Source organism: Scyliorhinus torazame, chromosome 25 (assembly GCF_047496885.1).
Source record: "Scyliorhinus torazame isolate Kashiwa2021f chromosome 25, sScyTor2.1, whole genome shotgun sequence".
Lineage (NCBI taxonomy): Eukaryota > Metazoa > Chordata > Chondrichthyes > Carcharhiniformes > Scyliorhinidae > Scyliorhinus > Scyliorhinus torazame.
Window position 1 is genome coordinate 13,346,270 of NC_092731.1, and position 20,285 is coordinate 13,366,554.

At 48.6% G+C, this 20,285-nt stretch overlaps 1 protein-coding gene and 1 non-coding gene across 2 annotated transcripts in view; one reads left to right on the forward strand and one right to left on the reverse strand.

The window, feature by feature from the left end:
• Positions 1–4,023, forward strand: part of sars2 (seryl-tRNA synthetase 2, mitochondrial) — a 41,678-nt gene extending 37,655 nt beyond the window's left edge. Inside the window, exons 15-16 of the mRNA XM_072490042.1 lie at positions 2,300–2,365; positions 2,480–4,023. Coding sequence (XP_072346143.1) covers positions 2,300–2,365; positions 2,480–2,611 — 198 coding nt within the window. The 3' untranslated portion in view covers positions 2,612–4,023. The remainder of the gene's footprint in view (positions 1–2,299; positions 2,366–2,479) is intronic.
• Positions 4,024–4,937: 914 nt separating this feature from the next.
• LOC140402572 (U6 spliceosomal RNA) lies at positions 4,938–5,044 on the reverse strand. Its single transcript, XR_011938173.1, has one exon. It is a non-coding gene; the product is annotated as a U6 spliceosomal RNA (small nuclear RNA).
• Between the last annotated feature and the right edge of the window lie 15,241 nt (positions 5,045–20,285).

A 20,285-nucleotide genomic window follows, 5' to 3' on the forward strand; every position in this document is an offset into this window, starting at 1 on the left:
ACTTTGTACAGTGACCGAAGGCGTGAGGATTTCCCTGCTCTCCCAGCAGAGGCTGGGGACGGGGCTATCGCACCTCCGCGGTTATAATCAAACGTCGGCAGAAGAAAGGGTGCAGATTAACCTGTACTGGGAAAACCGGGTGAGAGTCCCATCAATTTGAACCTGCCAGTAGGTCAGTGAGCAACGTTGGAGAGCAAGCAGTGTTAGTGAAGACAACTGACCATGAAGAAGAAATGAAATTGTCAGAATTTATGTCTAAGGGGGGTATAGCTTTAGCTTTTGACGAATTTAGTGTTCACAAATTGACATCTGTCTTCATGGAGGTTATTTATTTATTTGTAAATAAAAATTCTCTAACAATTTTTGGCTCCTTTTGCACTGGGGCAGGGTTGGCAGGAACCGTCTCCAACCTGACAACTCGGAGACGACCGTGAAGGGTGGATTTAACCCCTCGAATATTACTCGTGTGAAAGCCGACCCCCTACTTTTTGGCTAGAAACTTGGCCTCAGAAACGCGTTTTTCTTTCCGTGAGTGTCTACGGCAATCACCAGCTTACTCGAGATGAGGATCCGTTTGGTCTCATGCTTCCCCGGAATGAAAGAAATTGCATTGGCGTAGCGCCTTTCGCCAACTACAGGACATCCCAAAGCTTCACGAGCAGTGAAGTACTTTCGATGTGTAGCTACTGTTGCGACACAAGGCATAAGAGAGACGAGGCTGTCTGTTAAAGGCCCTGGAACCTCGTTGATTGCCCGAAGGACGATCCTGTTGGGGAGATTGATCTCCACCCTGTGCCCAGGCATGGTGTGGTGTGGCGGGGGGACCTGTTGGAATTCCTGACTCTTGAGAAGGTCAAATTTGAACTGCGGGAAGGATGGAGGGGTTCTACAATTCATATGCGTTATTCATTGTGCGCTTTCGAGAATCGGATCACGTCGAACATTAGGAGGGGGGAGCTGGAAGAGTTGGGGGAAGGGGCACTATGTGTTAATAATAATAATAATAATAATCGCTTATTGTCACAAGTAGGCTTCAATGAAGTTACTGTGAAAAGCCCCTAGTCGCCACATTCCGGCGCCTGTTCAGGGAGTCCGGTACGGGAATTGAACCCGTGCTGCTGGCCGTGTTCTGCATTACAAGCCAGCTGTTTAGCCCACTGTGCTAAACCAGCCCCTAGTGTTAATGTTGACTATGGATGACTCCTGATTCCTTTTTATTATTTGTTTACGTTAACATGCGGGCTAATGTTTGGGGGGGTGGGGGGGGGGAGAGGATGGGATCATTGTTATAAATATGGGGATTGACATTACATTAGTTACTGATTATTGTTGGGTGTAAATTTGGGGAAAAAGGAGGAGAATAAAAATATTTATAAAATAAAAACGTCCTGGAAAGATAGATCCAGAGATGGGAACTCCCTACAACAATAACCTGCATTTATATAACTCCTCTGATGTGGGGAAATGCATCTCGAGCAATCGCACCTTCAGTGCAGTAAGGGATATGGGGACGAGGGGCATAGCATGTTGGATGATGTATTTGGTACAGGAGAAGGGAAGGTGAATTAAGGAAGACACTGACCACGGCAGCACGGAGATGGTGAGTGAGGCAGAAACGATCAGGAGCGAGCAAGACGTTAACGGTAAGAGATTATTGTCCCTGTTAGATGCCAACCTTATCTTGATTCCTCCACACGTGTGAGGCAGCTCCTGCCCGATCGTTTTGTAAAATGCGATAAAAGGACTTATTTTTTCGTTTTGAGGAGGAATCTCTTCAGCCAGAGGGTGATGAATCTGTGGAACTCTTTGCTGCAGAAGGCTGTGGAAGCCAAATCACTGAGTGTCTTTAAGACAGAGATAGATGGGCAGCACGGTGGCGCAGTGGGTTAGCCCTGTTGCCTCACGGCGCCGAGGTCCCAGGTTCGATCCTGGCTCTGGGTCACTGTCCGTGTGGAGTTTGCACATTCTCCCCGTGTCTGCGTGGGTCTCAGCCCCACAACCCAAAGATGTGCAGGGTAGGTGGATTAGCCGGGCTAAATTGCCCCTTAATTGGGAAAAAATTAATTAGGTACTCTAAAAAATTTTTAAAAGACAGAGATAGGTTCTTGATTAATCGGGGGTTATGGGGAGAAGGCAGGAGAATGGGGATGAGATACATATCAGCCATGATCGAATGGCGGAGCAGACTCGATGGGCCGAATGGCCTAATTCTCCTGTGTCTTTTCTATTTTGCCTGGGCACCATGTGGTTTCGAAAGGAAATGATGCACTTGTCTAATTCTCCTTCTGCTTCAACACAGGTTAATGGGACTGCGTGTGCTGTGCCTCGCACTCTGATTGCTATCTTGGAATGTAACCAGTTAAAGGTAAATCCCACTGATCCTGGTCAAACAAGGAGGGTGATGATGGTGCGCGGAATGTTTTTAACTTGTGCTTCGATTCCGAAATTGCTGTTCAATGCTCGTGTCGTTTGCTTTCAGGATGGTAGTGTGCGGGTTCCAGAGGTCCTCCAGCCATACCTCGGTCGAGAAGTGATCGATCGGCCCACCCACAGCCCGTTGCTGTATATCGGACCCAACCAGCACCAGAGGAATCTCAACAAGGCAGAGTGAGGGGCAATTACTTTCCAGCGACGGAGCAACTCCACGTTAGCATCTTGTCGAGACGGCTGGCGTAGAGACCTGACCCAAGGACAGTCGCCCTCGCAGATCGACCCTGTAGCGTCTCCTTTAAACTGCTCAGGTTGGAGGTCGCGCCCTCAGGAGACATTTTCTGTTTTCCCTTCTCCACTTTTCTCCTCGGAGGAGAATTTGTAATCTGGGGTGGGGGGCCGGGAGGGGGGGGGGGGGGGGGGGGGGGGGGCACAAAGTTGAGCCTAAACCAGGAGAGTTTGGGAAGGCGGGTGGGATCCCTCCTGAGCTTCTCACCCTCACGGCCTCCCAAGAATGACCAGCACACTGCAAAGCACCCAGCGCGGGGGCCAGAACATTTCACAGGTAGCAGATTACGCAGTGTTCACTTAAATATGGCCACCCGATTACAGAATGCAATTGTACCTTGGCGGTGCTCTCTGGAGTGGCTGGGGTATCGTGGGCCAGGCTGGCATTCCATCCACAGCCACCACAAGAGGATACCCCCCCGCCCCCCCCCCCGACCTCATCCTTGAAACCAGCTGTGACAGAATTCCTGGGATGGCACTGGCCAGGAATATCCAGGAAGGAGCAGTCAGACCTACTCCATTGGGGAGGAGAGTAAGTTGGAGAAGATTCTGCAGGTGACGGGGTTCCTGTGCAGTTGTCCGACTTGGCTGGGCTCGGAGTAGCCGAGCGAGCTCTCCGCGTCGACCGTTCTGAGTTCGAAATCCACGATTCAATGGCCGAGGCGCATGACTGAATACCCTTTTAAGACTGCGGGCGCAGTGGGTTAGCACTGCTGTCTCACGTCGCCGAGGTCCCAGGTTCGATCTCGGCTCTGGGTCACTATCCGTGTGGAGTTTGCACATTCTCCCCGTGTCTGCGTGGGTTTCGCCCCCACAACCCAAAAGGTGTGCAGGGTAGGTGGATTGGCCGCGCTAAATTGCCCCTTAATTGAAAAAATGAATTGGGTACTCTAAATTTATTTTTTTTAAACTCTAGGTTCCTCTAAAACCCAATCCTGGGCATGTCATATCATCGTCGATTGTCTTGCCCTCAAATGCTTCACCTGAACCAACAGGTGCCGTGCGCCCAAGCAGACCCCCCCCCAGGATCACTAGCGCTGCATAGCAAGATAGCTTGGCATTAATCTGACTACCGGGGGGCTGCTGGGTACCCTTGTCCCCATTTCCTGTGAAGGCTGTGGCTTCAAGCCCGGCCGACTTCCTCACCGTACAGCTGCTGTTGGGAACTCGCAGGTAGTTTAACTTGACGGGCAGTAGTTCACGAGCGGATGATGGAATTTTAATTTTACCGCGGGCAATCACGTTTAAAGGTTTCTCAGTGAAGGTTACTGCTTCCGACATTACAAACAGGACTGTGAGCATGAATCATTGATGGCTGAATTATTTCCAAATAGAAAATAAAAAAGGATTTAAAGAAGAAAAAAAAATTAATGTTAGTTTTCATTGCAGTCGACTTTGACAATATCTAGCAATTGGAGTGAAGCTGATTTGGGACGTTTGCTGATTTGTTGCACTCTTTGTTCCCAGCGGTCCTGCTCGTTGCTGCTATTTTTGTTGGTTTTATTTCCATACAATAGCTACAGTGCAAAAGGAGCCCATTCGGCCCATCGGTTCAACACCGACCCTCCAAAAGAGTACCCCACCTAGGCCCATTCCCCTGCCCTATCCCCGTAACCCCACCTAACCTGCACATAAGGAGCAATTGAACAAGGCCAATCTACCTAACCTCCACAGCTTGTGGACCTTGGGAGGAAACTGGAGCATCCGGAGGAAGCCCACGCAGACACGCGGAGAACATGCAAACTCCACACAGATAGTCGCCCAAATTTAATCCGGGTCCCTGGCGCTGTGAGGCATCAGTGCTAACCACTGTGCCGCCCAACCTGAAGGTGTTACTTATGAGCGCAGTGCAACATCTCATCAACTCTTATTTAATCTAGTTGTCCCGGTCCTCTTTCTGGAACATTAAGGGGGCCTGCTGTGTCAGAATGTTGAGAGCTCAAGGCCCCATTCGGAGACCTCCGCAAATAGTTCCCAGGCTTGCATTGCCAGTGCAGTACTGAAGGAGTGCTGCACTGCCAGTGCAGTACTGAAGGAGGCACAGTGGTTAGCACTGCTGCCTCACAGCGCCGAGGTCCCAGGTTCGATCCCGGCTCTGGGTCACTGTCCGTGTGGAGTTTGCACATTCTCCCCGTGTCTGCGTGGGTCTCACCCCCACAACCCAAAGATGTGCAGGGTCGATGGATTTTTTCCCCCCCGCCTTTTAAAAAAAAAAAAAAAAAAATATGGAACGCTTCACGAATTTGCGTGTCATCCTTGCGCAGGGGCCATGCTAACCTTCTCTGTATCGTTCCAATTTTAGTATATGTGCTACCGAAGCGAGCACACGGCGAGGTGGATTGGCCACACTAAATTGCCCCTTAATTGGAAAAAATTAATTGGGTACTCTAAATTTATTTTTAAAAAATAAAGTTTACCCAGGTGTCTTTATTTATGAGTAGAAAAAGATAGGACACATATAAAACAACACACTTTATTAAATATAGTTAACCCATAAATTACCCACTGTATATACACGAAACACCCAGGATTCGACCATACTTCCCATAAAGGTGATTTGGTAAGCTGCAGATCCGATCTCTGAGTCCCTCTGGTTCCTCTTTGTAAAGGTGATTCTCGCTGGCTCTTGCTTGCTTCCTTCCGTCTGGTCTGGTCACCTCACACACCAAGCTTCAAGTCTTTTACTTCGAGTCATTTGCTTTGAGTCTTTTCTTCCAGTCTTTGCTCCCTGGATGTCTGGAATCCCTATTTTTATCCCCCTGTCGCCACCCACCCACTTTCTCCAGCGGCCCTTGGCCTTCGGCCAATGGAGTCTCAGGAGGCGGGGTCTCAGTGCCCAATGGTCTGCTTGATGACCTGCTGACAGGGCACCTGAGCCCACTCTGGGAGGGGCGATGATTGCTTGATGGGTTATCAGGAACTGCGAACAATAGGCCAATGCATCTTAAGTGCCACGGGCAGCACGGTAGCATTGTGCTTAGCACAATTGCTTCACAGCTCCAGGGTCCCGGGTTCGATTCCGGCTTGGGTCACTGTCTGTGCGGAGTCTGCACATCCTCCGCGTGTGCGCGTGGGTTTCCTCCGGGTGCTCCGGTTTCCTCCCACAGTCCAAAGATGTGCAGGTTAGGTGGATTGGCCATGATAAATTGCCCTTAGTGTCCAAAATTGCCCTTAGTGTTGGGTGGGGTTACTGGGTTATGGGGATAGGGTGGCGGTGTTGACCTTGGGTAGGGTGCTCTTTCCAAGAGCCGGTGCAGACTCGATGGGCCGAATGGCCTCCTTCTGCACTGTAAATTCTATGTAAAAGTAGCAGCGATAATTATTTGATGGGTTATTCAGGGGCTGCTTCAGACAGGCCCGGCAGCTTGTCTTGAGTTCAGTATATTCAGATTCTGCAGGCTTCTGCAGAAGGTGGTTTTTAAAGTGCCCAATTCTTTAATTTAAGATATCCAATTTAATCAGCCTTCAAACTAGGCCCTGATTATATTACTACACTCTGTTTCAGATCTCCCAGCCAAGACGGTTGCAATCATATCATCTTGCAGGATTGTGATTTTATTTACCTCTCAATTAACCTCACAAAAATAGAACTGTCCGCTTCGGAGGTGAATGATCAGCGATGGCAACCTAACTACTGCCCTGGTCTGATCGATTGAGAAGGCACAGGTGTGTGGATCAAAGCCTGCGGCCTTCTGGAGGCACAATCAATTCAGACACAGCAACGAGAAGCGAGAGCCTGATTGTGAGGCGACTTCTGCCGTGCCACGGAGTTTGCTGTGACAGAACCTTTTGAGCGTTGCTCCTTGCTACCCGAATGCTGCGGGCTGGTTAGAAATGTTTTGAATCGGTGGGTTATTTTCTGCTATCATCGCAACAATTGGGAATCCAATCGCTTGCCCAAGGGTCAAGGTTCCATTCGAGCGAGGCCCGTAATGTCACTATGAGCATTCCGACTTGCCGTAGCAGCCAGCTGAGTCGAGTCTTGTTGGTGGAGGGGAGGCCTTGCAGAGTCGTCATCCCGACTTTGAGACGTCAGTCAAAACCCCAAAATAGAGAGAATTTATTGTGGTGCCACGTTTGTTCTCAAAGACGGTTCTGGAATTTAGAACGTGAGAACATTAAGGGTAGGAACAGCCCTTTGGGCTGCTGTCAAATTGTATTGGTAACATATTTCATGCCAAGATACCGACTTGTGTTCACCAGTTTTCTCATGAAAGCATGGATTCATATTGGTGCGTAGCTTTTATTGATACCTGCAATACCAACCTGGGCTTCCCGAGTGCCTTTGAAGCAATAAGATCTACCAAGGAACTTCCCAGGGCATTTAATTTTTTTAATGTAAATTTAGGGGACCCAATTATTTTTTTTCCAATTAAGGGTCAATTTAGCGTGGCCAATCCACCTACCCTGCACATCTTTGGGTTGTGGGGGCGAAACCCACGCAGACACGGGGAGAATGTGCAAACTCCACACGGACAGAGACCCAGGGCCGGGATTCGAACCCCCAGGGCATTTATGAAACAAAATTCAACCACACAATGAGCTCTGCAACACCCTCTCAGCCTCTCGACCTCTGTTTCTCTCTGAGCCGTCCATTTACATCTATCCTTTGACCAAACGTTTGGTCATTTGTCTCCTTGCATGGCACTCTTGTCTAATTTTCGCTTCTGCGTTTTGCGATGCGCAAGGCACAATCTAAATCTGTTGTTACATTAGGGCAGGTGACTGCAAACCTGGTCACTGGCAGTAGGTTTTCGAGGGGGACTTTGAGAGCTGGGGGCTTGGACAGCTACCAGCCTGACCGCCATAGGTGCGGCAAAGGAGCGGCCATCGGAACTAAATTAGGCTGCGTAGATTCCTGTATTCAGCTCGTCAGCCCCACGTTACACCATTGACAAGCGAGGAGTGAAAAGGTCAACTTCAATTAAATCAAAAACGTAGCTCGGATTGGAGCCAGCTTCGGCGCAGCAATGTTTCCGGAGCAACTGAAAGGAATGATCGACTCTGGTGGTCTAAGGACGTCACGGCGGCGCAGTGGCTATCTCTGCTGCCTTACGGTGCGGAGGACCTGGGTTCAAATCCCGGCCCCGGGTCACTGTCCGTGTGGAGTTTGCACATGGGTCTCACCCCCACAATCCAAAAGATGTGCAGGTTAGGTGGATTGGCCATGCTAAATTGCCCCTTAATTGGAAAAAAAATAATTGTGTACTCTTGATTTAACAAAAATAAAAACTGGCGGTCTGGTTTTGTGCTTGTCGGGATGTGGAGTACTCGCTGGTGAATTTATCTCTGGTTTCCAGGTCAGATAGATGATAGTTAGAGACAGGGTAAAGCCCTTCATACTATTTGGCACCCTTCCACCTGCAGGAGATGATGGGGGCACAGCCTGCGGAATTGGTGAGGTCAGAGGCAATCAGCTGCTGCACTTCTGTCTTTTAATAATGTTTATTAGTGTCACAAGTAGGCTTACATTAACACTGCAATGAAGTTACTGTGAAAATTCCCTAGTCGCCACATTCCGGCGCCTGTTCGGGTACACGGAGGGAGAATTCAGAATGTCCAATTCACCCAACAAGCACGGCTTTCGGGACTTGTGGGAGGAAACCGGAGCACCCGGAGGAAACCCACGCAGACACGGGTAGAACGAGCGGACTCCGCACAGACAGTGACCCAAGCCGGGAATCGAACCCGGTTCCCTCGCCCTGTGAAGTAACGGTGCTAACCACTGTGCTACCGTGCCGCCCTTTTGAGGGCTGAACATGCTGATTCTCTAAACGCGAAGCCTGCCACGAGTGCCAGGCAGGAGTTTGCCCCTCGCCAGCGGTGCGGGATGATCTCTGCTGATGCCTCGTTTGCAGGACTGGAGTCTGCATTGGAGCTTCTGACACACCATTCTGTCATTGTTGGTGTCGCCGTTTGCATTGGTTGTCTGCTAGCTTCCCCACTTGTCGTGGATTGATGTTGAGGGCTTTTGTGTGTCTTTTGACTGTATCCTTGAACCGGAGCTTTGGGGCTGGTCTCTTGGGCAGGAACTACCCCCCCCCCCCCCCCCCCCCATAACACATCCTTGCTGTTACGATATCGGATCAGACCCCAACATTTGTTAGGATACCGGATAGAACCCCCAAAAAATGTTTACATTTGGAAACATGTGAGGAAAGGACACTTCACCCCAGTAGTGATGACCCTGACCAATAGATATCTTCTATGTTAAAACAAACTTTAATTTAAACACAAAATTACCACATTAACATCAAAGAAATAGCATTGCAATTATCAGTTAAATAGTTCTTAAACACAAGGAAATACTTCAACTTACTATATATTCCGCAACTAACTCTAATTCAGCAAACCCAATGCAGTTCAAATGCCACTTATAAATAAAGTTGACAAAACCAGTTTAATTGCTCAGCTGTGCAGATCTTTGAAGCGAGAGACCCTTTCAACAGCAGATTCAGCACATTCCTGCTCAACCTAGCAGCATTTGTCACAACTGTTGTTCAACTAAAGATCCTTTTGTCTTGTCAGAGTCGAGTCCTGTTGCAAACTGCAAAACATCAGGCAGACCTGGCTCCTCCCATTGATTACACCTGTATCCCACTAAGTTGCATGACCTGCTTAGCTAGGACTTAACATCACTCCCCCATGAATTATCTACCCACCAGGCAATCTCCAGCAATCATAACAATGTTTCATTAACCCTCTATATGTAAACAAATAAATGGTTAAAATCAATCATTGCCTCACAGCGCCAGGGGCCTGGGTTTGATCCCAGCCCCGGGTCAACGTCCATGTGGAGTTATCACATTCTCCCCGTGTCTGCGTAGTTCTCACCCCCACAACCCAAAGATGTGCAGGGTAGTTGGATTGGCCACGCTAATTTTCCCATTAATTGGAAACACTTTTAAAAAACATTTCTTTTAAAAGAATCAATCATGATATCACCTTTTATGACTTCTTAATTGCAGCTTTGGCCGACACACAGTCTGGATATCTTAGTCTAGGTCCTTTAATAATACTGCAACAAATGTATACCTTTAACGCAGGCATTTAAAAACATTAGAGAAATAGATATAAAATAAAATATCTCCACCAATATCTGACATTCACCGCATTGGAGATGGAGGCAGCTTCCAGCCTGTGCATATGCCTGATCCAGCGCAACCGCCTTTGCTTGATGAGCACTGACATGCTTGGTGTATTGGAAAGGACTGCTCCCTTGGTGACTTTCTCGGTCCCCTGTGATGCCGCAGACATGTGGTAGACACCGAAGATGGAAACGAGCGAGCCTTTTTTTCTTGATGGGGTTAGGTTGTCCAAGCTTCTCTGCCATGTGACGATGTGCTTGGTCCTGAGATCAGAGTGTCATTTCCTCCATGCCTGTTAGTTGGCCAACGTTGGTTTGCTGCCTTTCCAATGTGTGCGTCGAGCTCTTCATGGCTGTCACTGGGGATCCACGGTATCAGATAATTGCAGACTGGACGGCTTCCAGTGAGTGTTGAGTCTGATCGCAGGCAAGAGACGCAACACCCTGTCCCATAACTGCATTAGAGAGCATGACCCAGACTTAGGGTAGGTCGCACATGAGCCTTCAGAGCTGGCCTTCTGTCTGGGCGACTAGTGCAGAATCATCAGCACGCACACGTTCCTTGATCAGGACAGGCCATAATTTGTCTTGCCTGTGATGATATGCATCACTGTAAATACACAAGGGGTTAATGTAGATACACTAGGACCGAGTAAACACTAGAGAGAGCACCAGAGACATCATGACATGCAGACATACAGCTAATGAACACATAGGATAGGACACAACCAATGGGCAGTCAAGACACCCAGAGGTGACACTACCACAAGGAGGCAACCCATATAAAAGGACAGGGCACACATGCTCTTCCTCTTTTCCACAGGCGACACTCAGAGAGAAGGACAGGGGCAGATCGGAAGCATCACACCCACCGCATGGCTTAGAGCAGACTGGTTAGTTAGACTCAGTTACTGTAACAAGATTAGCAGGAGAGTTGAACTCAAGTAGGAGAATTGCTAACTGTTCAATAAATGTGTTAAACCTATCTCCAAGTCTGAACCTTCCTTTGTCAGAGCATATATCAAGGAAGCAGCTTACATAAGAACTAGGAACAGGAGTAGGTCATCTTCCCCCTCGAGCCTGCTCCGCCATTTAATGAGATCATGGCTGATCTTTGTGGACTAAACTCCACTCTCCGGCCCGTACACCATATCCCCGAATCCCTTTATTCTTTAGAAAGGCATCTATCTTTTTCTTAAAAACGTTTAAAGAAGGAGCCTCAACTGCTTCACTGGGCAAGGAATTCCAGAGATTCACAACCCTTTGGGTGAAGAAGTTCCTCCTAAACTCGGTCTTAAATCTACTTCCCCTTATTTTGAGGCTATGCCCCCTAGTTCTGCTTTCCCCGACCAGTGGAAACAACCTGCCCGCATCTATCCTATCTATTCCCTTCATAATTTTATATGTTTCAATAAGATCCCCCCGCATCCTTCTAAACTCCAATGAGTACAGTCCCAGTCTACTCAATCTCTCGTCATAATATAATCCCCTCAACTCTGGGATTAACCTGGTGAATCTCCTCTGCACTCCCTCCAGTGCCAATATGTCCTTTCTCAGGTAAGGAGACCAAAACTGAACACAATACTCCAGATGTGGCCTCACCAACACTCTATACAATTGCAGCATAACCTCCCTAGTCTTGAACTCCATCCCTCTAGCAATGAAAGATAAAACTCGATTAGCCTTCTTAATCACCTGTTGCACCTGCACACCAACTTTTTGCGACTCGTGCACCAGCACACCCAGGTCCCTCTGCACAGCAGCATTGTTTTAACATCTTACCGTTTAAATAATAATCCATTCTGCTGTTATTCCTCCCAAAATGGATAGCCTCACACTTGGCAACATTGAATTCCATCTGCCAGACCTTAGCCCATTCACCTAACCTATCCAAATCCTTCTGCAGACTTCCGGTATCCTCTGCACTTTTTGCTTTACCACTCATCTTAGTGCCGTCTGCAAACTTTGACACATTGCACTTGGTCCCCAACTCCAAATCATCTATGTAAATTGTGAACAACTGCGGGCCCAACACTGATCCTTGAGGGACCCCACTAGTTACAGGTTGCCAACCAGAGAAACACCCATTTATCCCCACTCTCTGCTTTCTGTTAGTTAACCAATCCTCTACCCATGCTACCACTTTACCCTCAATGCCATGCATCTTTAGTTTATGCAGCAAACTTTTGTGTGGCACCTTGTCAAAAGCTTTCTGGAAATCCAGATATACCACATCCATTGGCTCCCCGTTATCTACTGCACTGGTAACGTCCTCAAAAAATTCTACCAAATTAGTCAGACACTCCGCTATTTCCTCCTTAATGATAGATTCCAGCACTTTCCCTACAACCAAAGTTAAGCTTACCGGCCTATAATTACCCGCTTTCTGCCGACCTCCTTTTTTAAACAGTGGTGTCACATTTGCTACTTTCCAATCCTCTGGGACCACCCCAGAGTCTAGTGAATTTTGATAAATTATCACTAGTGCGTTTACAATTTCCCTAGCCATCCCTTTTAACACTCTGGGATGCATCCCATCAGGGCCAGGAGACTTGTCTACCTTTAGCCCCATTAGCTTGCCCAATACTGCCTCCTTAGTGATTACAATCATCTCAAGGTCCTCACCTATCATATCCTTATTTCCATCAGTCACTGGCATGTTGTTTGTGTCCTCCACTGTGAAGACTGACCCAAAACACCTGTTCAGCTCCTCAGCCATTTCCCCGTCTCCTATTATTAAATCTCCCTTCTCATCTTCCAAAGGACCAATATTTACCTTAGCCACTCTTTTTTGTCTAATATATTTGTAGAAGCTTTTACTATCTGCTTTTATGTTCTGAGCTAGTTTACTTTCATAGTCTACCTTACTCTTCTTTATAGCTTTTTTAGTAGCTTTCTGTTGTCCCCTAAAGACTTCCCAGTCCTCTAGTCTCCCACTAATATTTGTCACTTTGATGTTTTTTCCTTCAATTTGATACTCTCCCTCACCTCCTTAGATATCCACGGTCGATTTTTCCCCTTTCTACCGTCTTTCTTTTTTGTCGGTATGAACCTTTTCTGAACACTGTGAAAGATCGCTCGGAAGGTTCTCCACTGTTCCTCAACTGCTTCACCATGAAGTCTTTGCTCCCAGTCTACCTTAGCTAGTTCTTCTCTCATCCCATTGTAATCACCTTTGTTTAAGCACAAAACACTAGTGTTTGATTTTACCTTGTCATCCTCCAACTGTATTTTAAATTCCACCATATTGTGGTCGCTCCTTCCAAGAGGATCCCGAACTATGAGATCATTAATCAATCCTGCCTCATTACACAGGACCAGATCTAGGACCGCTTGTTCCCTTGTAGGTTCCATTACATACTGTTCCAGGAAATTATCCCGGGCACATTCTATAAACTCCTCCTCAAGGTTGCCTTTACCAACCTGGTTAAACCAATCGATATGCAGATCAAAATCTCCCATGATAACCGCTGTACCGTTTCTACATGCATCCGTTATTTCTTTGCTTATTGCCTGCCCTACCATCCTGTTACTATTTGGTGGCCTATAGACTACTCCTATCAGTGCCCTTTTCGCCTTACTATTCCTGATTTCCACCCAAATTGATTCAACCTTGTCCTCCATAGCACCAATATCATCCCTTACTATTGCCCGGATGCCATCCTTAAACAACAAAGCTACACCACCGCCCTTACCGTCCATTCTATCCTTTCGTATAGTCTGATACCCTTGGATATTTAACTCCCAGTCGTGACCATCTTTTAACCATGTTTCAGTAATGGCCACTAAATCATAGTCATTCACGATGATTTGCGCCATCAACTCATTTACCTTATTTCGTATACTACGAGCATTCAGGTAAAGTACACTTATGCTGTTTTTTATGTCTTTGTTATGAATCCTAACACCTTGATCAGTAACTTTTCGCAATTTATTTTTCCTCTTACCCTTTCTCCTAATTTTCCTTGTCTTTGAACCCATATCTCTACATAATAACCTGTCACGTAACCTGCTGCCTTGATCTCCATTAACCATGATACTGTCCATAGCTTTACACTTCCCTTCCCCCAACTTGCTAGTTTAAAGTCCTTGTGACCAACCTATTTATCCTATTCGCTAGAACACTGGTCCCAGAATGGTTCAGGTGAAGACCGTCCCAACGGTACAGGTCCCTCCTGCCCCAGTATTGATGCCAATGCCCCATGAAATGGAATCTCTCTTTCCCGCACCACTCCTTTAGCCACGTGTTAACTTCTCTAATTTTCTCAACCCTATGCCAATTGGCAAGTGGCTCGGGTAGTAATCCAGAGATTATAACCCTGGAGGACCTGCTCTTTAATTTAGTCCCTAGTGTTTGATAATCCCCAAACAGGTCCTCTTTCCTAGTCTTACCTATGTTGTTAGTCCCAACGTGGACCACAACAACTGGATCCTCCCCCTCCCTCTCCAAAATCCTTTCAAGCCGATCAGAGATGTCCCTCACCCTGGCACCGGGCAGGCAACATACCATGCGGGACTCTCGATCTGGTTTACAAAGGATGCCATCAATCCCCCTAATTATAGAATCCCCTACAACTACCACTTGTCTTTTTGCTCTCCCCTCTTGAATGGCTTCCTGTACCACGGTGCAGTGGTCAGTCAATGCATCCTCCCTACAGCCCTCTTCCTCATCCACACAGGGAGCAAGTACCTCATACCTGTTGGACAAGGTCAAGGGCTGAGGCTCCTCAACTCCTAAACTCGGGATGCCCCTACCTGCCTCCCTTGCAGTCACACGACTCTGTTCCTGACCACTGTCCGAATTAACAGAACTTATTCTACCGGGTGTGACTGCCTCCTGAAACAAAGCGTCCAGGTAATGTTCCCCCTCCCTGATGTGCCGCAGTGTGTGCAGCTCGGTCTCCAGCTCATCAATTCTGAGCCGAAATTCCTCGAGCAGCCAACACTTGCTGCAGATGTGGTAACTGACGGTCTCAATGGGATCCACCAGTTCCATCATCATACAGCAACAGCACATCACCTGTCCAGCCATATTCAACTAGTTAATTAATTTAAATATATATATTTTTTAATTCTTTATAGAACCTCAAGGATAAACCCGAACACCAACAAAAACACAGCCACTCACCCGAACTCAGTCACTCACCTAAACTCAGATGCACTCTGTTCCAATCAGCACTCCCGTGACTAAAGGCACTCCTGCCACACCTTTTGTGCACTCACCTCTCCCAGCACTGTCCCGGCTCTCTCCTCCCGCGCTTTTTAAATCTCCCGGCTCTCTCCTTCGGCGCTGTTTTCACTACAAGAAGAAGCATAATACAACAGAGGCTCCGACATTCTCTCTCTTCATCAGACGGCTCACCAGCAATCTCTGCCGCTCTAACCGCCTGCCTTGGCGTGTTGGGAAGGATTTTGCAGGCCGATACTCGACCTGCTTGGCCCCGTTACGAACGCACCTCCCTTGCCCATCACGTCCTGGGGTGGGACTGGAACACGTAGCTTCCGGCTTAGAGGCAGGGACGCTAACCCCACAGCGCCCCACAAAACCTCCAACAAAAGTGAGACGGACACGACTGAATCCAATCGGTTGAACTGGATTGAAACCTCTTTACCTAAGGAGTGGTAAGAATGTGGGATTCACTATCGCGAAGTGTGATTTAAAGCAAAAAAACCAAAGCATTGACAGGGAAGCTAAGGTTTAGAAGGAGACACGGATGGAGCTTGATGAATGACCAGGAGGAGGCCTGAGGTTGGATCCGTTAGAGAAGAAAATGATAGAATCCCTACAGTGCAGAAGGTGGCCATTCGGCCCATGAAGTCTGCACCCACCCTCCAAAAGAGGACCCATCGAGGCCCGTTCCCCTGCCCTATCCCCATAACGCTACCAAACCCTTTGGGCGCAAAGGGGCAATTTTATCACGGCTGATCCACCTAACCTGCACATCTTGGGACTTGTGGGAGGAAACCGGAGCACCCGGAGGAAACTTACGCAGACACAGGGAGAACTGGCAAACTCCACACAGATGCTCGCCCAAGCTGGAATTGAATCCTGGTCCCTGGCTGTACGAAGCAGCAGTGGTCCCTAAATCTGCCATCCCTCTCTAGCCTGGCACGCTCTGGCCTACATGTGACTCACTCCATGGCAATGCAGTTGACTCTGAAATGGCCTCACAAGCAACTCAGTTCACGGGCAATTAAAGATGAGCAACAAATACTGGCCTGACGCCCACATCCCCGGGGGGGAAGTAAACAATTGAGAAAGGGCTGCGTGATGGGCCAATGGCCTTCTCTGCTGTAAGAGTCTTGCAACGTCACCCAACCGTGACAAGCACAGTTTACAATCGCTTCTGTCCAAAGTGTACAGTCCTGGAAATCACATGTAACGGAATAGGAATGTGGTAGACACCCCTGATGTATATATTAGGTGCTTTGTGGTAAGGCCCTGTACCACAGGTACGGGGGTAGTTCCCTGCCTGCTGGCTCCGCCCAGTAGGCGGAGTATAAATATGTGTGCTCCTCGTACAGCAGCCATTTCACCAGCTGCTGTCGGAGGCCACACATCTTAGTCTAATAAAGCCTCGATTGCATCCAACTCTCGTCCTTGTGTAATTGATCGTGCATCAAGGAATTTACAAGAATGAATCATTTTAACGTGCATTTGCAGCTTGGGTATTCTTTGAATCTGTGGTCTGCATAACAATGTTCTTGCTCATTCATTGGTGTATAGTGCAGTCTGTATCCTGCAGTCTGATGCCCTGGTGGCAGGAATGAGCCTGCCTGCATTATCGAGGAGACTGGTGCGTTTGTGTTTCCTGCCGCCGTGCAAAACAGCAAGAGAGCCGGCAGTCAATCACTTCTCCCCGATGACATTTTAAATCACCATGTTACTGTCTCAGCCTTTGCCAATGTTTCGGTTTAATTTGACCTCCCTGGCTTTCTCTGTCTCGTCTCTCATCCACGAGCGGCTGAATCGTACTCCACGCTTTCTGTGGCCTTGTGAGGCTGACTAGGATCAGCTGGCTATTCAGCACTGGGAGGCACCAGAGCGAAACCTGAGCCTTTCCTCGCCCAGTGGAGGAGGTGGCCAGTTAGTTCTCTGGCGTAGATGGCGAGAGCGTGGTGCACAATGGTGTCCCTGTGCCGACAGTGATTTTAAAAATTCACTTGCGGGATGTGGGCGTTGCTGGCTGGCCAGCATTTGGTGCCCATCACTAGTTGCCCTTCAGAAGGTGGTGGTGGGGGCTGCACGGTGGCACAGTGGTTAGCATCGCTGCCTACGGCGCTGAGGACCTGGGTTCGAATCCCGGTCCTGGGTCACTGTGTGGAGTTAGCTCCCCCATCCACAAACATTCAAACCCTCCACCACCGACCCAATGCACAGTGGCAGCCGTGTGCATCATCCACAAGATGCACTGCAGTAACTCGCCAAGGTTCCTTCGACCGCACCTTCCAAACCCACGACCATCACCATCTAGAAGGACAAGAGCAGCAGGTACCTGGGAACCCCACCACCTGGAGGTTCCCCTCCGAGCCACTCACCATCCTGACTTGGAAATATATCGGCCGTTCCTTCACTGTCGCTGGGGCAACATCCTGGAACTGCCTCCCTAACAGCACGGTGGGTGTACCTACACCACAGGGACTGCAGCGACTCAAAAAGGCAGCTCATCACCACCTTTTTCCCCCTTTTTATAAATTTAGAATACCCAATTATTTTTTCCAATGAAGGGGCAATTTAGCGTGGCCAATCCACCTAGCCTGCACATCTTTGGGTTGTGGGGGCGAAACCCACGCAGATGCGGGGGAGAATGTGCAAACTCCACACGGACAGTGACCCAGAGCCGGGATTGAACCTGGAACCTCAGCGCCGTGAGGCAGCAGTGCTAACCACTGCGCCACCGTGGTGCCCTCCGAGTGTTGTTTGTTAACCCACCCCATGATGGGTGCTCTGCTGCAGTCAGCTCCCCGTTGCATAAGTGAGTCAGCATCCACTATACAATGAAAGGTTTGGTACAATGGATATGTGTGTGTGTTAGAGTTCACTCAGTGTCCAGGTTGCTGTGGTAACGCACACAATTACCTGCATGTTGTAGTCTGAAGCTGGTCAAGGCTCTGACATTCTTTCAGCTCACCAGGAATCTCTCCCGCTCTCGCCGCCAGCCATTGGCGAGTGTTGGGAAGGATTTTGCAGGTTGACGCTCAACCTGTTTCGGCCGCGTTACGAACACACCTTCCTTGGCCACCAGGTCCTGGGGTGGGTCTCGAACCCGGAGCGCCTGACTCAGAGAGGCAGGGACGCTAACTCCACAGCGCAAGAAGCTCTCTCAAGGATGAGCATTGGAAGACTATTTCCTCGCAATGAAGGGTCATTGACAATTTGTTGATGAGAATGAGGAGAGAAAGTTGGGAGAAACGTTGAAGGTTGTTGGGGTATTGAATGCTTTTCCACTCAGAGTGGTTGGGGTGAACACTAGTCCGAGGTCGATAAGGACACAGAGCAGAGAAAGAGACAGCCTTTTGGGGGGAGAGGGTGGGGATTGGGATTATGGCGGTAGGATTTGGTTGGGATTGCAGTATCTGAGGGACATCGGGCCACCTTGGGTGCCATAAACCTCAGCATTTCTCTGTGCACTTTCCAAAAAAAACCTACAAGAATACCAGTCAGCAAAGGAAAGCCTGGCTGATTCTCCTGAGGCCCAACAACTGATCCAAATACCTACAATGTATCTTCTCTGCTGAGGTCCAAGTAAGGGAGCGGACTAGAATCCAACACAAAGCCCTCTGGTTTGATCACACGCATTCCCTTTTTTATTAAGAGTCCCCAATTCTTATTTTCCCAATGAAGGGGCAATTTAGCGTGGCCAATCCACCTACCCTGCACATCTTTGGGTTGTGGGGGTAAAACCCACGCAGGCACAGGGAGAATGGGCAAACTCCACACGGACAGTGACCCAGAGCCGGGATCGAACCTAGGACCTCAACGCCGTGAGGCAGCAGTGCTAACCACTGTGCCGCGTGCCGCCCGATCACATACGTTACTTAAGTAACAGTTGGTTGTGGTGATGTGTCAAGATTCACTTTTAACCCTACAAATTCCTCAAAAAAATGAATCCTCTTCGAGTGTGTGCTCCATTACCTTAAAGGTCCCTCTGAGATCTAATTCCACACATCCTTTTGTGAGTTCTAGTTCAGCGACCCTCGGTGCGAAATAATTTCTTATTGTCCCTCTGGTTAAATTTTAAATTCACATAAATAAATATCCTTTATTGTCACAAGTAGGCTTACTTTATGATGTGGAGATGTCGGTGTTGGACTGGGGTGAGCACAGTACGAAGTCTTACAACACCAGGTTAAAGTCCAACAGGTTTGTTTCGATGTCACTAGCTTTCGGAGCGCTGCTCCTTCCTCAGGTGAATGAAGAGGTATGTTCCAGAAACATATATATATAGACAGATTCAAAGATGCAAAACAGTGCTTAGAATGCGAGCATTTGCAGTTAATTAAGTGTTTACAGATCCAGATATAGGGGTAACCCCGGGTTAATGAGGTGTGAATTGTGTCAAGCCAGGACAGTTGGTAGGATTTTGCAGGCCAGATGGTGGGGGATGAATGTAATGCGACATGAATTCCAGGTCCCGGTTGAGGCCGCACTGCGGAACTTGGCTATAAGGTTCTGCTCGGCGATTCTGCGTTGTCGCGCGTCCTGTAGGCCGCCTTGGAGAACGCTTACCCGGAGATCAGAGGCTGAATGCCCTTGACTGCTGAAGTGTTCCCCGACTGGAAGGGAACATTCCTGTCTGCTGATTGTCACGCGATGTCCGTTCATTCGTTGTCGCAGCGTCTGCATGGTCTCGCCAATGTACCACGCTTTGGGACATCCTTTCCTGCAGCGTATGAGGTAGACAACGTTGGCCGAGTCGCACGAGTATGTACCGCGTACCTGGTGGGTGGTGTTCTCGCGTGTAATGGTGGCATCCATGTCAATGATCTGGCACGTCTTGCGGAGATTGCCATGGCAGGGTTGTGTGGTGTCGTGGTCGCTGTTCCGAAGGCTGTACTTTAATACTGTAATGAAGGTGGCTCAGTGGTTAGCACAGCAGTCTCACGGCACCGAGGTCCCAGGTTCGATCCCGGCTCTGGGTCACTGTCCGTGTGGAGTTTGCACATTCTCCCCGTGTCTGCGTGGGTTTCGCCCCCACAACGCAAAGATGTGCAGCCTAGGTAAGATTTCCTTCCCTAAAGGGCATTAATGAATCAGACAGGTTTTCACAACAATGGCCCTTTAGACTGTGGCAGGATTTGAAACCGGGACCCCAGCACGTTACTCTGTGTCTCTGGACTACTAGTCCGATGAGAATACCAGTATGCCACTGCCTCCCCATTGCTTCCTGTTTGATTCATTGAAACCCATCATCACCTTGATGCTCTTGTGGACCAGCAGCATAGATTAGTTGGGCCGAATGTCCTGTTTGTGCAGCCT